The 19,879-nt window shown below is 39.9% G+C and overlaps 1 protein-coding gene across 8 annotated transcripts in view; it reads right to left on the bottom strand.

Annotated features, from left to right (window-relative positions):
• Nucleotides 1-19,879, bottom strand: part of enah (ENAH actin regulator) — a 65,763-nt gene that overhangs the window by 31,900 nt on the left and 13,984 nt on the right. Inside the window, exons 1-4 of one of the 8 annotated variants that reach the window (XM_029140786.3) lie at nt 17,933-18,139; nt 8,378-8,543; nt 7,427-7,604; nt 263-335 (exon numbers count right to left, since the gene is read on the bottom strand). In XM_029140786.3, the coding sequence (XP_028996619.1) occupies nt 263-335; nt 7,427-7,604; nt 8,378-8,543; nt 17,933-17,946 (431 nt within the window). In that variant the 5' untranslated portion in view covers nt 17,947-18,139. Of the gene's footprint in view, nt 1-262; nt 336-7,426; nt 7,605-8,377; nt 8,544-14,827; nt 15,647-17,932; nt 18,140-19,879 lie in introns of those variants that run through there. The other 7 variants (XM_029140788.3, XM_055506075.1, XM_055506076.1 and 4 more) reach the window with 7 other exon arrangements.

Genomic DNA, 19,879 nt, shown 5'->3' with positions numbered 1-19,879 from the left:
AGATAGAAATTTAAAGTTGCATCCAAAGATCAAAGAGATTGAATCGCCCTTATGCTGCTAAGACTACAGCCACGTAGCTAAACCACTGAACTCTATGAGGAAAAAGAAGATTTTGTTCCTTAGATCTTAGACAACTAATAATTCAGGAGGGGGCTTCAGACACAATATGTCCCCCATTTATCACACTGCCTTTTCATGTATTCCCAAGAAGATCAAAGATATGTCTCAAGTCCAGCATGCTTCAGGGTTGTGTAATTCTTACCTTCTCTGTAGAACCATGTCCTCTTGTGTGGGGCCATTCTGAACCTGGGGACCCTGTCTGAGCAATGTGGGGCCTGTAGATATCAACAACAAAAAAAGGTATATATATATCTATATATATCAAAAACTCCATTGTATCTTATCACTTAGTCTGGAAATGTGATTTATATATGTGGTATATAATTCTTTAAACATAATTTTACTCGGATAGGTACGGTAAAAGTATGAGCTGAGGATGTTTGTGTTACAGACTCACTGCTCACAGACTAGGACCCAAGTGCATGATACCACAACAGATATTTCACTGTGTTAAGAAGATAGGTTCACTAGTTAAACAACAGCAAAGACTCACAGCAAAGCTGGCAAACAAAACATTAAATTTGGTAATGAATGGTCACTACAAACAAACTAAAGTTCACTGCTGAAGGAGAGAAGGTCTCTAAAATTATCAGTTGAAAACAGAAAACACTTGATTGGCAGCACTAACAGACACTAACACTAGGGCTAACACTAGATTGACTAACCAAACTTACTGTCAAACAATGACCAAGGACCAGAGGTTGGGGAATGGGAGAGCAGAAAAAGGAAACATGGGGACCATGGATGACACATTAGCAAAGTAAAACACAGAGAGTATAAATGCACTGCGTACTGATATGAATAATATATGTACAGTATCCAGCAGGTTGGGGTGAGAAGATAGAGAACACCGACAACTAGCAGCAACAGAACACAGGGTTGGACCAGTAGGTCTCAGTGGGAAGCCCTGTGGCAGCACCCGGGGAGGTAGTGTAGAGAGTTGGCTCAAGGACACACCTGATGCCAGAGGTGGGGATTAAACCGCGATGTAGATGTTCTGCTTCCCAGGCCAATGCTCTACTTATTGAGCTACCAGGCCAGACACACATGCAGCTAAAAACACTCAAGAATGAATAAAAGCAAAGCATTTAATTATTCTGACGTAGCCTTCGATGAGCTGTGACCTAAATCCTATTAAACATTGGTGGAAGAAGGTGAAACATGCCATCTGCCGTATTATTATTATATTTTTGTTCAACTAAACAGCCTGTTTTCTATGGTGTGAATTCCTGGTCAGTCAACCTCACCTACACAGTTGCAAATACAAATGCCATTATCACTAAAGGAGACGAAAGAAGAGCTACACATAAGGCACCTTGAGCAAGGCTGTGATTGGAAGTTGGCCTGCTAATGCTAAGAATGAGGAGACGGAACTGTGCAAACAAGAGAAGCAAAGCTTCAATAAAATGAAGCAACGCAACACTTTCAACAAGTCAAACCAACATGAGACCGCAGTAATTCACAAGACCAGTGAGCAGACAACTTCTGTCTTACTAGCAGGACAATGAGGAATGGTTTCACATGTGCAGACTAGAAAACAGGATAGGATCCTCCTCACAGCAACTTCTTTGCCAGTGAGAGAAGACCAGTGGGTTTCTGTGTCCAGCATCCAACTCTGTTACTTTCTGTTGTCTGGTGAAGGCCAGAGAGGGATGAGCACAGAGATGTAACAAGTTGCTAAAATGAAGTCACTACATCAACCAGAAACCCACCAAATTTGCATCAGCCTCTAAACCAAGAGAGAAAACAATGCCTCCAGGACATAAAAGTGTTTTTAAAGTGTTTTTAAAACATGCTACTTGGCAAAAGACATGCATGTACACTGTTGGCAAAGAGAGTTCTGAAAATAATGCACACTCTACACAAAAGGCAATAGATTTGAAAAAAATATTACTAATTAATTTCCTTTAATAGCCAGACAAGTGCACCCATGAGTCCACTTTATCACAATTGTAAAATAATTGAAATGTTGACAATAATCGTTGCAATATTACTTATTTACATATATTATTATAGATACTCCAAGATAACGGAGCGGATACATGCAGCGGCTTCTCTCTCTCCCGAATGCTTTGCTGTTTGAGTTTTTGTAAGTCTCCGTCAACGCGTTTTTGTCTGTCCTCGTCAAGCTCAACACGCACATACAATTGCAGCCAACTTTTACAGTTAAATGGCAGTGTCGGAGTAGAACTAGACCCCGTACTTGGTGAAGAGCTCCAAGTCTGGGGGCCACTCAGACGCCCCCTCTGCACCGTCTCTCCCACCAGTAAGCATGGAGGAATACAGACCAAACTGGCAGCTTTATGTAATATAATTATATGTAAGTTTTCCATGTAATTTTATTAACAGGCAATGAGGGATTTCATATTCACATACGGTTTATGACAATAAAGTGCCACGCAGACCCAAATACTGTGTTTTAAAAACTCTTGAAGCGCATTGACTTTTAAAACCTGTGAAAACACCTCAGCACCGTGCTAATGCCAGCATACAGGCCGCTGCTAAGAGCAAACAAACCAGTTCCAAAGGAAGTCTGAGTATAACCAGAGTGAGCTCCAGAAAACTGCAAAACTGTCTCAGCACAACAGATTGGAATATGTTCAAACAGGCTTCAACAACCTCCAGGAGTACACAGACTGTAATGGCCCATATCACCAAATGCATAGGTGATGTAACTGAAACAAAAGCCATCTGTGTTCGTGCCAGCCAGAAACTATGGTTGACAGGCAAAGTCTACAGGCTATTGAGGGACAGGAACGCTGCCTTTAGAACAGGCTACATAGACACTAAGGCCTGCTAGAGCTAAACTGTCTAGTGGAATTAAAAAGGCAAGGACACAGTACTCCAGGAGGATCGCTCAACACTTCAGGGAGCCTGTGGCATGGAATACAGTCCATCAGCGACTACAAACCCCCATCGCAGACTTGTGACAGTAACACCTCCCTGCTAAAACAGTTAAACAAATTCTTTGGCCACTCTGAAGCAGCTAACAACAGCCCCGCACAGAAAAGCACACCGTCCCCCACTGACCAGGCCCTGACTCTGTCCCGAGCCAGTGTAAAGTGATCTCTCAGCCGGATCAATGGCCGTGTGCTGAAAGACTGTGCTGAGGAACTTGCTGAGGTGTTCACAGACATTTTTAACATTTCACTGGACCAGAGCATCGCCCCCACCTACTGTACAACAATCCCACCCGAGCCGAAGAAGTCATTCCCTTGCTGCTTCAATGACTGCCGTTCTGTGGAACTTACTCCTGTCATCATAAAGCACATCAAATCCCCCCCTCTGGACCCATACCAGTTTGCTTAATGGACTAACTGGTAAACTGATGCTGCTGTCTCCCCTGCGCTTCACTTAACCCTCACTTAACTGGAAAACAAGGACACATATATTCAAATGCTGTACATAGACTTCAGCACAGCATTCAACACCATCATTCCATACCAGCTTATCATCAAAGTGGAACATCTGGGGGTGAACACATTAATTTTCCACTTCGCCATTGATGAGGCTGCTGGACTGGACTGACCCCAGTCAGTCTGGGTCAGCAAGAACACATGCAAAACCATCTCAATGAACACAGGATCCCCCAAGGATGTGTACTGAGCCCCCTGCTCCTCACTCTGCTGTCTCATGACTGCACACCAAATTACTGTACACCAGCAACATCTGCGTGGTCGGTCTCATCTCTAATGGAGATGAAAACAAAGAAACTATAGGAGCGAGGTGAACTTCTTGTCAACCAAGCACACCCCCCTGACGATCAACAGGGCTGCTGTTTAGCAGGTGACAGCACCAAGTTACTGTTTGTTCCTGGAGCCACAACACTTCATTGGCCAAGGCGGCAAAACAGCATCTCTACCTTCCCCGTAAACTTAGAGGAACCAGAGACCCCCCCCCATCATGTGCACAGGGATAGCTTTATCCTTCAGGCTCTGCCCCATCCCCCCATCCTTAAACACAAAGACCCTACGATACAGCTAAGAGTTATGCATTTATACTATCTGTGTTATGCATCACCTATGCATCTCTTAAGGCAGGACTACACTCGACCCATAATTCCTAGGGTCTCAGGGTGGTCGTACCAACCTTTTGCCGCTGCAATATGTAAATGTGTTGACTTATGGTTTATAGAGATTCATGCACTGTAGCCTTACAGCGTCACTGGTAGTAAACACATCAATTTATTCTATTGGTGGAGGATTTGTTTCATTATTGTTGTCTTTATTGTTTTTTTCGGTTGTTTTTGCCGGGTTTTAGCTCAGGTTTTGAAGCAGTTTCTACCAATTCCCTGTGCGTTAAGAATCTCAGATATCCTCATAACCTTAATTTTAAAAATATGAAAAAATTGAATATCCTTATTGTACACCTTTAAAGATGAGGAAATGTGAGTGTGGTTGCTCTTTGTTCCAATTTTCCAGTAGTGCATAACAGATTAGTGTTGCCAGATATACAATAATTCAAGTATTTATACAATGGTTTTGGGATCTACCATAGTTTTGACACTGCCATTCATAATTTTTTAAATTAAAGTGTACATCACCAGAAATAGTTTTCACTCATGTCTGGTTGGCTCCTTCTTTCAATCACATTAGCAGCGCTGCTGATTGATTCAATGATCTGCTCATCTTTGTTTGCTTAGGTTTATTCAACCTGTTACTGTTAATAAATAAATTAACCTCTTTTATTTCCTGTGCTGCTGAAACAAAAAGGGAGGAGAGAGGTAGAGAGTAGAATGTAGATATCAACATAAGAGGGAACAAGAATGCTGCAAATTAATGAATAAAAATTAAATAGATATAAAGATAGGCAATATAAAAAGATAATAACTAAGGAAATGCACAGAAAACACAATTGTAGTAAGAGGTGCAGATCTTTGTGCAGCATGTGGAAAGGATTGACACTCAAGGTCAGGGAGCCTGGTTACCACATTTCAGAAAAACAGATTACACATGCTTAATAAAGTCCCATAAGTACCTCATGAGGTCATCTTCTAACATTTGACCTAGAGGTATTTATTTTCAGAAAATATCTGAAAGCTGTTGAGTACATAATTAACATCAAATAATCTACTGAAACTCCCTGGTTTGGTTAATACTACATTTTAAGTTTTTAAAAAGGTTCATACTGACTCGGATATAGACATATCTTTAAAAGATTAATTTACTGTGGGTCCGTATAACTTGAACTAACTCCATCTGTTCTTGCAAATATCTATTTTTTCCACTGTCCTACTTGTTTATTTTGGATCTCATGGGAGTCAGGTTGTCTGGAAGGGCAGAGCGACTGACATCCATACCTCTGTGTCCTTGCCCAGCTACACATGACCATCACCCCCTATATATGACTCCTGAACATTCCTGTGTGCTGTCAAAGATGCAGGGATGATCTTAAAACCAGTGTGAGACAAGGGGGATCCTATGTCAGTAGTGGTACAACAGCAAATATGTACTTATTATAGTTTCAGATCTGCCCTGCAACTGACTGCGATCAAACAGTGTGTGTTTGATTGTATAATTACAATTGAAATGGAATGTTTACATATATACTTTTTTCCTATAACAGATCGAATCAATAAACCAATATTCTTAATGATATTTTTGTCAATAAATAAATAAAAATGAATAAATAAATAAAAACAAAACAAATAAATACATTTTACTTCATATAAAATATTTTATAATACTATCCCAGTATCAACTTGTAATGACAAGAATGTATCTTATTAGTTAGTTTATGATTGGCGCAAAATCATTTGCATTTGATGACTCCCAGTACGCAAAGTACTGGAAGTGTTCATCCTACAATATAGTGGGAAGTAAAACTTGCCACTGGGAAGCATACAAAACTAAATGCTGAAAAATAAACAAGGCAAACAAAAAGGCCCTTCAACCAGTGTCGCCAGATATATACAGTAGTGGTTTTTGGTTTGTATGATAGCTTGAGTCAAAATATGATCATTTTAAAATGACAGTATGATACGCCTTGATTTCCCCCCTGGCAACAATGACTGTTGTGTCAGGTTGACCAATCACTTCTTAGAATGATTTCAGCACAGCTGACCTTCTGCTAATCCTGAGTGAATCTGTGAACTCAGCAGAAGTCACGTCTAAGTAGGTCTGTAGTAGGACCTCAGGTCTTCACCAGGGCCACTATATACCATCATATATTTTCTCCTTTTTTCTTTTCAAACTGATACTGTGCATGGCTGAAGAATGTGTTATGCATATATTTACTCTGCACAAAACCGTAATAGAGGAGAATAATAGGAGAACACTGGCTGTTTCTATGGGATGGGGAGGAAAATAATTCTGTGTATGTCTCTCCAATGAGTGGTACGGCAGATCCTTCATACCCACTACTGTCAGATCAGACAATTTAAGAGTCTAACAGACTCTTAGAAGTTTCAGATACTTTATCATGGACACTTAAAGTACAGTATTATAGGTATACTTGTCTCCTATACTGTAGCTAACATCTTGCTGGTTAGTGTCTGCTCTGGCAACTGAACTTCCACTGTAGGATCAATAATGCTTCATCATCTAAGCATTCTATAAATTTTCATTGTTATGCAGATGATACTCAGCTATATCTTTCTTTGGATCATGTTTGATCATAACATTCTATTACAGAGACTAGAACATAGCATCAGAATTAAAAGGAACAGCACTGGGATGGTTTAAATCCTATTTGTTAAACAGTTTCCAGTTTGTTCATGTTAACAACAAGTGCTCCACGTGCACAAGGATTAGCTTTAGAGTAGCACAGGGTTCTGTGCTTGGTCCAATTCTGTTCAGCCTTTACATGTCTCCTCTGTGTAAAATCATTAGAAAGCATTTTATAAATTTTCATTGTTATGCAGATGATACTCAGCTATATCTGTCTTTTGAACCAAATGAAACAGATTAACTAGTCAAAATTCAGGGTTGTTTAAAAGACATCAAATCCTGGATGTCCCAAAACTTCCTTCAACTAAATTCAGATAAAACCAGAATTCTTATTGTTGTAACGATAATCCCTATATAAATAAAATTGAAAATTGAACTGAAGCATGTGTCATATCACACAAAAAATTGACTCAATTAAAAAGTGCTGCACCTTCATTGAAATAAATGCAAATGAAAATAAAGGAGTGGAGAAATTTGCATCATCAAACATGATAGCTGAAGATTAGTGTGAATGCTGGGAGCATAAAATGAAACCTACTGTAAAAACTTACAAAAACCAATAAGCACATATCATATGCTTGGTGCAATACCTGTATAGTATGTTAGAAACATACATACAATTAATAATAAAGTCTCACCTGTGTCCTGGGAGTTAAGCACTTCTAGGGCATGCATCATGGCACTGGCAAATACATTGGCATCCTCTTTGCTGCCAAAGTTTAGCCCATATACTTGTCTGGCATCACGCCACTGGTGGAAAGTCTGCGTTGCCTGGTTGTATTTCAGACCCTTTGGAATGGCACAATTTATCACCACCTGGTGAAGGCAGTGACAGGGTGTTAAGACAGACATGTAAAACACATGCTTATTGATGTAACATGTTCCTAGGATAGTTTATAGAAAGCTAAATTGATCATAATCTCTATACTGTTTTAATTCCCATTTAATCTCTGAAGTCTCATGTATCAAAATCAGAAAATTTTATGCAATGAAAGTGAGTCGAACACAAAATGAAAAGATATGTAATGCACTGTGTCCCTCAATAAGGAGAAGCCAAGAGATAAACGTGTATTGAAAACAAGCCTTAAAAACATTTACAGTGAAAGGCTAAATATTTGATACATTTGCTTTAGCACATCTCCAAAAGAACCTGCAATCAGTCTATCCAGGTCTAGCGTAAAACTACAGGCCAGAAATGATCAAGTATGAATTTAGATGCTTATTATTAGGTCTGGCAGGCTAGATGGGACTCACATGAGGGTTTGTTTACTGTTGATGAACTAGGTAAGAAAAACAGCATACGTAAACATGAAAAAGAACTAAGTTTAAAAGTTTAAAATTAGATCAGCTTTTTGTAGATAGTGCTTGAGTGGGAAATCCTAGCACAGATACAGCCAGATGACCCAGTGACTCCTACTATTTATTTTCAAAGTCATACTTGTTCCAAACAATGTCAGTTTTGTCAGAATGTGCATTCAAATGTAAGATACACTATGTCTTGTTTATCATTGTCACAAAAAGATGATCCTCATGCTGTCCCCAGTATACACACAGAAAAATGGTTGGTTTTGTACTGTTCATTGACTAACCTGATGATCTTGGATCTTGCGTCCCACTACACGGAACGCATTGTTCCCCGTGTGGTGGTAGATGTGCACTCTGCTGAAGCCAGTGGAACCACCGGCTGGAACCCACTTCTTATTAGCATCATCATACACCATGACAGCAGCACGCGCCTGGCAGATACTCTGTTCACTACATGAATGCAAGACACAAAGGGAAACATCATTTAGCTACACACTGTTCATGCACATTCATTTTAGTTAAAGTGATTATTGACAAAAATACATTGCATACTGTGGTTTTCTGATGCTTACTCATCTTGGAACAGGGATCTCATGAGATCAAATTAAACATACGCGTAAAATTAAAGCAGGATAAAGAATCATCTAACCCACAATAAAGGTGTGCAAAATATGGGAGGGCAACATGTTCTATCAGATCAATAACCAAAAGCATATGTCTTTCCTCAGTGCATTTTAAAGTTCAAAACAGAACATCCAGTAAATAATAAAAAAACATTTTTTCCATCATCCAACCATTGTAAAGTTCTCACCAGGTTTGGCTTTGACTTTTTAAGCAAGCTTTTTATTGTACAAATATCTACATTTTTGTGGCTGTTTTCGTGGAAATATATAATCCTGTGTCTGCATGATTTAAAAAAAAAAAACAGAGTTTGTACTTTAGAAGCTACAGTACAGGATCTGAATCCTAGATGTGCCCCATCATGGGACACAATTTGTGGCATTGCCGTGCGCATCAGTTTATGCACATGCATTAATTATACAGTGGTAGCGCCGAACAGTATAAGGCTTTAACATGTTTTTTTTTGTCATTTCCGCAGTGTTTCCTTGTTATTTTTGCCAAACTACAGCATGTGTTAAACCTTAATGAACTATAGGTAGTGTTCATCTTACACTCAGCACACCATGTGCAGCCATACTTTGATGCATGTGCCTGATGAACCACGGAGGTCACATGGGTTGTGTGGAATATGGGGTAGACTTTGATAATAATTAAATAAATTTGAAAATAAAATTTGATTTCAAATTCAATTGCGAGCAACACCCGTGGTGGCGCCACAAACGTACGGCAGTTAAAATGGTGGTCATTTGTAATTGCTACAACTGTAGGGTATTTTACACTGAGGGAGACATAAGTAAGTTTAAGCTGAGTTTGAAGTTTTTTGGTAGGATATTTGGGGGCATGTTTAGGGTTTAACTAAGAAAAATAGTCATTTATAGCCATTTTTTCCCATTCAAATGTCAGTTTTCTTTCGGGGGTTTACTGTATATTCATTAATAAAGTGAAATATTCGTTTCTCACTCAGCCTCTCTTACATCTCTTGTGGCACAATAATTTTTTGTTAGTTCAGCAGTGCTAAATTCATGCATTCATGAGGTTTTATATCTTATAAACATTTATGTAGCTATGAATTTCTACTTCTCTCTTCTCTCAACTCTCTGTACACAGCAGCAATTGAGCGTCTAAATACAGTGTTACATCTGATTCTACAATATTTGAATCAAAGCAATAATAACATTCTAAAATCAACCTATTATCAGCCCTATACCCTATACTTCATTGTACTTTTAACAACTAGACATGCTGCAACACACCCTTCGCAATCTCACAGAGGCCATTTTTTAAAAGCAGAGAACATTGTCTGATTGAATTGACTGACATCAAACTCGATAACAAATACATTTTGAACGACATAATATCATCTGACTCAAAGTGAAACTATTTTATTTGTTTCACACATACCCACACATTTGTATGGGTATGTGGTAAGTGGTCCTACACTAGCGCTTTTCTACCTAGTGGTACTCAATGTGCTTTAACACTGCTTCACATTCACCCATTCACTCACACCGGTGACAGCTGACACCAGCTCTGTCGGTTGTTAACTCGGGGAAGCCAGGAATCGAACTACTACTACTACTACTACTCCTACTACTACTACTACTACTATTACTAATATGATTGGTGGCCAACAGCTGTACCTCTTGAGTCACAGATTTCTGGTATAGATTATTTTGTATTGCACTTGTTAGATTTTAGATTCTGTCCCATGTAATTACTGAGGAAAACTGAAACTGAAACCTACTACATGCCTATATACAAGTTACACTTGATATGCTGCTGAAGTAATAGTACTAAAAATTCACTCTTATTTTGTAGCAAAAATGTCATCAAACAATATACATCCTGAAGGAGTTCAAATACCTTTTGCAAATATTTGGCAAAATCATCACTTCACACTCAGTGTGTTTGAGTAAATACATGCAGTAACTGAATTTATGTTACCAGTGCACAGACACATAACCCACAAGTTCAACATACACAAAATGAGAGTGTTGCTGATGTTTTCATGGTTCAGAGTAGTGGCTGTGCGTAAACAGGAGCCTGACACATTTTACAAGAGTCCAATCAGATCCCCTTTCATACAGAAGACAGGGAACGAATTGAGAGCAGAGCAGGTCTGGCCTAGACTGAGCTCCTACTCCGTATACTGTATAACTACAGAAACAAACACTCAAGGCCTTCAGATGGGACATGCTTCTTTATACATGGTTGCACTCCAGTCACAGTCATTGAACAATCATACTTGGTACAACCGTACAACAAAATACCTTGGTGCAGAAAGAAGAAAAAGACCAAACAAAACATAAATAAACTAAATAAAAGTAATTTTTCCATTTACTTCTTAAAGTAAAGATAAATCAGAAATATACATTATAGAATTTTTTTGTCTTGCACTGCGAAACATAAATATTTCAACACCTGAGAAAATGAGTGTTAATATTTGGTACAGAAACCTTTGTTTACACTTTTTCATTTTCTAACAATTGCTCCAACAGTTGATCTGTTTTCACCAAGCAGCTTGGCATTTGCCCCGTAGCCTATTCCAGCCTTGGTCCACAATTTTGGTCCTTTGGCATCTTCTGACAGCTGTTTGGTCTTGCCTATGATAGTAGTTGGTGTGTGAGTGACTGTGGGGTGACAGGTGTCTTTAAAGAGTTCAGACAGGTGCTACTAACTTAGGTTAATGAGTGGAGTAGACGTGGACTTTTTCAAAGCACTGTAACAAGTCTTTGAGAGCCAGAATTCTTGCAGTTTCTCGAACGGAATTGAAATGTGAATTTTAATTCCCTCCATGATTTCTAAGTAGGAGAACATGAAAAAACGCAGCATGTTCAAACACTTCTGTTCCTCACTGTATACACACACACACACACACACACACACATGGTGCAGCTTAAAAACCACACAGAGGTGCAGTGTATGTTAACTCACTCTCAATGAAGCAGTGGTTTAAGGTAACCAGCAGCTGTCTCCTCAGGTTGACCTTCAGGAAGTGAAGACACCTTTTTAATAACTTCCACGGTGTTTGCGCTCCATTCGTCTATGTACAGGTACTTGAAGCTTAAACCCCCATACACACTTTCCATTAATGTAAATGAACTGCAAATTGGACTTTTACCTCCTGAAGTCCATGACCAGTTCTCTAGGTCCAGGTTTTTGTCCTCACACTACCCCACTAGCTTCTGGATCTCTGTACGCTGTCCCATCACCACTAGAGATGAGTCCCACCACATTAGTGTCGTCAACAAATTTAATGAGGTGTGTACTGACGCAATAATACGTGTATAATCTCAGAGCTGTGGAGAGATGGGGACCCGCTCTGACTCTCTTTACTCTGTCAGAGAGAAAGTCTCTAATCCAATAGCAGGTGGTTGGAGGAAGTCCAATGTAGATCAACTTTACTGACAGTCTGTCTGGGAGTATGGTCTTAAACGCAGAGCTAAAGTCGACAAAAAGCAGCCTAGCATAGTGCCCTTGTGTTTCTGTGGTGATCCTGTCCTATGTAGATGTATTTGTATACAAACTGCAGTGTGTTGAGCGTGGATGGGACGAAGGACATGATGTGCCATCGAACCAGTTTCTCAAAGCACTTCAATATAGTGGGTGTTAGAGCTACTGGTCTGCAATCATTTAGGCTGCTGATGATGGTCTCTTTTGGCAGTGGAACAATTGTAGCCGACTTCAGGCATGGTGGGATGTAGGACTGAGACAGTGATAAGTTGAAAAGGTTGGTAAAGACCCTAGCCAGCTGGTTTGCACACTCCCTGAAGACCTTCCCGGTCACTTCATCAAAGTTCACTGCCCTCAGCATCTCAACTTCTGCTGCTGCACTGTGAGGCTGGAGCTGCTGCGATCCAATGTTGGAGCTTCACCTGGGTCCTTCCACCTCAAAGAATGCAAAAAAGTGGTTTAACGCCTTTGTGACCATGGCATCAGTGTCACCCACAGCCATCATGGTGTTGCAGGACTTGTGGGGTGTTAGGTGCTGGACTCCCTGTCATACCTGCCGTGTGTTGTTGTCCTTAAAGTGGTCCTCAATCCTCCTCTTGTGAGATGCCTTGGCCTCTCTGATACCTCTTTTGAGGTTAGATGTGGCTGTGCTGTATCGTGCCTTGTTAACGTTGCTTCGGCAACACCTTGACCTCTTTAGTCATCCAGGGTTTTCGATTGTACGCCCAGAGATGCTTGTCTACAGTCAACGCTGTCACCACAGAAGTTAGTGTAGGAGAGCACGGATGTAGTATGCTCCTCTAGATCTTGTGTTTCAAACACACTTTAATATTTGTCCTCAAAGTCGTCATGCAGCTGATGTGACACATCCTCAGGCCATGTCTGTCACTGGGGGGGCTTCAGCTTCTGACAAGGGTGTATGCTGGAATCAACAACATGCACATGTGGTCTGACAGACCCAGATGTGGTAGAGGGATTACTCTATAGCTTTTTAGGATATTGCTATAGGCGTTGTCCAGTGTGTTTGTTCTCCTTGTTGCACATTTAAGATGTCAAATTTGGGAAGTCTCCTAGTTCGATAGCCGAGTCCAGTAAGGAAGGCTGCAGCCAAGTCTCTGTGATTAACAAGACGCAACAGTCACAGAAAGACTAGTTAGTCGCATTCATCAGCCTCAGTTTGTTGATTTTGTTTACCATGGATCTGGTGTTGGAGAGGCCAAGGCTGGGAAGCTGCACGTTTAAATTGTTGCCTCTTCAGCCACAATACTAAACAGCAATTTGGTATTGAGCCTGTTATTCTTTTTGGTTTTTACTTAGTATTTGCACAGTTTCAGGACACACACAGAAAGGACTAAGTGTAGGATAATCATCCATTCCAAAAATTCACTCAGTCAGTCACTCAGACATAATTTACATGGAACAAGGATATTTCTTCAACACGGAATCTTTATGTATGAATTCAGGGCTCACCATGTGTGGCTACTGTATATGGAACCAAGAACCTGAATGCATAAATGTTCACCTACATACAGTAAATTTCTACTTACCCATTTTACATATTATAGCATTTATGGCAAATCTGCCCCAAATTCCAGTATTAAATAATATTTACAATTCCTGAAATGTGCCCACCGAGGGACCCCACAGACGCAGGGCAACCAAATCCGCTATTAGCAGAGAGAACCGCCTCTACCCCCTGGGACAAGTCATACGCCAATCCCCAAGTCCTACTCCCCAGCTGGTCAGTGCAACCATCACTGGCCCTCCAAATGCACAGGGCAGTGAGAAGCAGATGTGCTCTTCAGAGCAACACAGACGCACATGGCATTTTACAAGTGCAACTGGCCACTTTATTAAGTACACTTGTACAGTCCAACTCAGCCAAATACACATGTTCTGCTGTGAATTCAAATATTACTTCATCTAACTTCTCAGTTTTTAAGTTGATGCTGTCAGAATACACTTCATGTGTATCTATATTATGCAGTAACAAGACTACTGTACAACAATATCTAACCATATTCCTGATGTACAAGACAAAATAAAAAAAAAATGTCTAAAGCGAGCTGTATGTACAGTTGAATTATGTGGGCCTATAATGCAAGTAATACTGTAGATTCTACCCTTTGGTTGTAACCTAGGACTGCATTGTTGGTGCTGATAGCTTCATTGGAATGTTTACGCTGCCTTACAGGCACATCAGAAGGGGGCGGCTGAAATTTGGCTGAAAACAGCTAAAAGTAGGCAAATGCCAGCAATTCCAAGCTGCTCCATCTGTACTATACACAGGTATTAGCAATATTGACATTTTAGCGAGATTCTGACTATGATTCAGTTCAGACTTTCTTCAAGATTTCACAATTGTACAATTTAATAACAACTGCAATGTGTAAAGTATGGATTATTTAACTTTTTATGCATATTAAAACATTACAAGCTCAATGAAATTACGTTAAATGGAGTGCAGTTTTTACGTTGATGACAAGTAAAATGGTAATTCATGAAGAAAATTTCAAGTCTATATCACTCGCTGCTGCAAACTAAACAGCAATAGAGAGAAAAGAGTATAGATCCTATAAAATTAGCACAAAAATGTCTTATAGACTGATGAAATTCACATAAGAACCCACTAGAACCACTGTGTGACACCATGTACTTACCGGTGGATTTCCATTATGGAAGCCAGCACACATTACCAACTCGGGATGAAGCTGGAGGCTGTGGGCCGTGGACCAGAATACTTGATCTGCTTGGCTTTGCACAGCCTGCTAGCTGCCATCTCCCTACTCCCTGCCAGCCCCACTCGTTACTTCACCCCCACCTTAGCTCTTCTGTGTAAGGGTCTGTTCTCCCTTAGATTCCGCTTTCACTTTGTAGCCAGTCTTTCCCAATCCCGTTCCTACCGAGCAGCTTTTAGCACGTTGCCAGGCATCGTTTGCTTCCACCTCTCTTCGCGTTCGAAGCTCCCAGATCAGCGGGGTATTTATTCGAATGTGCACTGTGAGCGAGTCAAGAAGCAAGACAGTGAGCGCACGAGCTATCCAGACAAACAGTTGTGCTTTTCCAATGGCAGCAGCACCAGCCAGCAAATGCACACGGTTCAGTCCTGGCTTTTTGCCGCCGCAGCAACAGCAGGAGTATCCAGGCAACAGGCTCTTGCTCCAACACAACCCACTCTTCTGTTCTCTGGGCTCAGCAGCGAAGGATGTTGTGATGGAAATCACCGCAATGGTGTCGCACAGTTTTGTATGTCTCAGCTCAGGATAGTTCAAATGGGGATGTGTGTCGGATCAGAAAGAGATTTCCTTTTATTCATCTGCTCTTTTTTTCTTGCCTGGCTCCCTCAGCTAGCTCCATCTCGTACCTTTTGTCTCTCACTTGATCTCACCCTCTTTCATCTGCCTGTGGCTTCCTCCTCTTCCTCCGCTTTTAGCTGTGGCTGCCCATGCAAACACGCACTAGCTCTATTTCCAACTCAGCACTCACCCACCCTACTGATCTGTCACTTAGTAGGGAGGAGGGAATTTTTAAACAATCCCTTCCCCAGCATATGAAAACTGCCCGAACGAAGTCCTAGATTCTGCTTTTCACGTCACAGACAGATGGCAAATATGCCATATATAAGCGTATGGGACTGTTTTTTTATGAGTCATGTTAACAGTTAAGCACATATGTATGATATCTATACAAGTACAAGAAAATATGAATAAAATAACAAAAAGCAAACCCATAGATGATGAAGTGAAATGTACAAATTACTCTAATGCATCAATGATGTAATGAAAACAGAGATCTCAAAAACATCAACACTGACAAAAGTCCTTTTTTTCATTTTTAGTAAAGCCAAAAATTAGGAAACCCAAACTGATAAAAGGTTTAAGAAAGAAAAAAAGTTCTATATAATAAATAAAATAAATACAATTAGTAATAGTATCCGTTCAGCATATTGTCACTAGCCACTAATGGTTATTCAGTGGCCATCCAGTATATTTAAACTCAGACCCTTTCATCTGCTGACAACAGTGCTAATCACTACACCACCCTCTCTAAAAACGAATATATATATAAAACTTGCACTGCATTTCAGATTTCATCTCCCGCCATGTAACATGAACAGCACAACACTGACCACTGGGGTAATGTAAAAAAAATCTCACGGGGGACAACAATTCACATACACTTCTTTACTACTAACTTTTTTTAAAAACAGCATTTCAACAACTGGTTGAAATAAACTAATTGACAGAAGTGTGTGGATAGTCGTGCATGGATGTCAAAAATGTACACAAGTGGTGTAAAGAGTTTACAGCCTGTCGTACTAAAATTCACGACGAACAAAGAGGCAGGGGACCGTAAATATCTGACGTGACAGTCACAAAGTTGAGGAAAACATGCCGGATGATAGGCAGCTCCCTCTGGATATTTTCTGCATTTTAGCGGCAAGCTGTTATAACATGGGCACTCTAAAACTGCCACAGCGTCTACAAAACCCATCGACCAGACCCATCGACCAAATGCCGGTTATGTAGAAAAATTTATAATCATTAAACCTTTAAAATTATGTAAATATAAATTAACGGTTGTTTGTATTTCTAAAAGACATAGGAGACTTTACTTTTAGGATTGCCTTCATATATAATATTAATAGGGTCAACAGAAAAATACAACTTACAGCTTACAATTTATGTTTTTTAAGCTCAGTTTTTTTGGTTCTATTTGTGTTATTTCACAAAACATCACTCTAAAGGGCAAAATGAGTGAATCTGAATTCACTATGATAGCACTGAAATAAAAAGAAACTGATTATCATGCAAGTGAATGAGAGATCAATCAATTAAGTTTTCTTGTTAAAAACCAATAACCACAACCAAAGCCCCATCACCCTATTATTTCCTTTACAGGAAAGTGCAGCCATGGCACAATGAATGTATGCATGTTTGCAGTGAATAATACAATATAATAAAAAACTAAGATATACATATTATACATACATGAAAACCGAGTAAACAGACCGCAGGACTCGAAACAACAATGAAATCCAGGCATAACTATGGTTTACTGTCATTTGATCTTCAGTTTCCAGTCTGGACAATGATGTCAATGTTGCTGGGTAAAGTACCAGAAAGTCCTGGACTCCAATATAAAGATGCAGATGACTCAATAAACTACTTATGTGCACAATTGTACATAAGCTCTGGTGTGTTAAACCAGTTTGGAAATATACATTTAAAGCATTCTATAGCAAATAAAAATAGAAAAGCAGTTCTGTGAGATGTTCTTCTCTATGATGTTCACACAAATACAACTCAACAGCTGTTGAAAAGTTAAGCAGTAAGAGTATCACTACTACAAAATACGTCCAATCAGGACCACAAGTAAACACTGACATATATAATAATATAGCCATAATAATGGCTATAAACAGCAAGTCTGCAAAGAGATTTTTACACTGTTAGGAAAGACTACACTAGCGCTATTGTAGATGTGTCCCATCCCAGACAGATATGTCCTATCCTTAACTACAGCAAAAATCCTTTCTGCTCGGACTTTCACAGCCACCGTGGTTCTAAAAATATGAAAGCTTATCATGTGATGGAAGAGGCCTTTTTAGACTATGGCTCCCTATTGAATTAACAAGTGGATGGGTGCTAAAAGCAAAACCTAGTTCTTCGACTTCCTTTATAGGTGATCATTTTGATGTTTATACAACTGACCTTAAGTCCTATGAAAACTCCCATAACTCCCAACCACTTGCTAAAACTTACGAGTCACGAGTCATCTTGGCCTCAGCAATGAGAATCCGGCACCTCCACCTAATGTGTTGTTAAAAACCTTTGGTCAAAAACTTCAAGTGTCGACGTTCTGCACAGGCTGACTATCCGAACAGCTGCTTGACCACTAGGCTGACTGTCTTCCCTCCAGTTGGGTCAAATAAACTAGTGCCTAGACGGACAGCAACAGTGGAGAGACATCCAGGGAGGTTAAAAATGGAGTGTTGGGTGCCGGTGGGTGGGACAGATGACAGGGGTTGCAATGCAGTTTTAGGGGGGTGGGGTGGTCACTGAAGAGGACACCCCACCCCCTCTAAAGATGTCTCTCTGCCCTGTACAAAAATAGCTTTTCTGACCTGGGTACGTCATCATCTGACTGAATTTCTGTAGGCCTTCAAGGCCCAACCAGTAAAAGGTTTACTCATTCTTTTAGTAACGTTAACATCTGTTACCAAAAAAGGAAATGCATCATGATTGATGCCATTAAGAGAAAATAAAAATGCTTCAGGTTGGAGCCAAACCGATGTAATGTGTTAGCAGCAGTTTGAAATTCTAACCTACATTTAAAAACATTCCTGTCAGGCTCATCTGACTCATTTCTCATTCAAGCCAAAGCATAGTTGAGAAGCGGCCCAGTTCCACATATGTCAGCAATTGAGAGCTGCTTTACTTCCTGGATTCTGTTAAGGAGAATGAGGCTGCATGTCACCCTCATTGTCATAGCTGGATATACTTACACTAAAATTGAATAAATCCAGCAATAACGTTACATAGGGCACAGAGTAAATATGTCTTGCTGAGTGCAGGCCATATATTAGCGCATTCAATCCATGTTTTTAATCAACAATCTTTACTCTACTTTCTGCATCCAGTAAAGCCTTTCCTTTAATTAGAACAGTAGTAAAACAGTCAGCACTGGCAATTATTACAACACTGTGCAATGGTTTACCTTTAGTTTAAGCTTCAGTTTTATGTATGCTTTCAAGGCTTATGCATTATTATTATTGTTGTTGTTATAATTATTAAATACATGTGAAATAATAATATAATAATCATATTATTGTTGGTAGTTCAATAGGTAATGATCTCTCACAAGTAAATAAAAATAGATGGCCTAAGTGACTACAGTGCCTACAGATGAAGCAGCTTACATTGGTTGAGTGAATGGCAGCAGAGTTCAAACAGTTGAATGATGTGTTCCATTTTGAACCTGGGCTGAATTGCGAACCCTCGCTACAATGACGTAATAAAAACATAGCCTCGTTAACGCCTCCAATCACCCTCCTGAGAAGTTTCTTGGCATGCCATATTGATTTGCCAGGTGGTTAGTGTCACATGTCTGGTACTTTACCAGAAAAAGGAATTATGACTATTCTAGTTTTGTCTCTACTTCCTTTAAACCTCATGCACTCGTGGCATGCGCCTAACTAGGCTACTTGGAAGCCTTGTTACACACTGTAGATGAGTACAGTAATCTAATTTCAAATCTACAACAGGCAGATTTTTAAATCCAAAAGAAGCACTTCAAAATTGGATTAAATTACAACACTGGTAAATGTACTTAAGGATTGAAGCACAACACTTGAAGCAGTTGGTGTAATTGTAGGACACCCAAACAGTCCTGATTGTAAAAATATCTTTATTAGAATATCCAGATATCCTTTCCAGCTAATAATGAAAAATAGTAGCTATCGCAACAACGTGTGACCACAAGGCATGAGCTGCAAAAAGCAATAAACCTACATGCAAACCTAGAAGCCTGAAAGTGGTTGAACAACAGGTCACAAACCTTGGTAAAGTCTAAGGCAGGGGTGTAAAACTTGGGCCACTCTTTTTGGTTTTTCAACTCTCCCTGTTCTAACTCCATCTTTAGATCAAGTGTGTTCCATCAATCAATAGCTAGAAGCCAACTGACGTACCGGTTCAAGGTAATCAGCATAG

This window comes from Betta splendens, chromosome 24 (assembly GCF_900634795.4).
Source record: "Betta splendens chromosome 24, fBetSpl5.4, whole genome shotgun sequence".
Taxonomy (NCBI): domain Eukaryota; kingdom Metazoa; phylum Chordata; class Actinopteri; order Anabantiformes; family Osphronemidae; genus Betta; species Betta splendens.
This window is presented reverse-complemented; position numbering and strand designations above follow the sequence as displayed.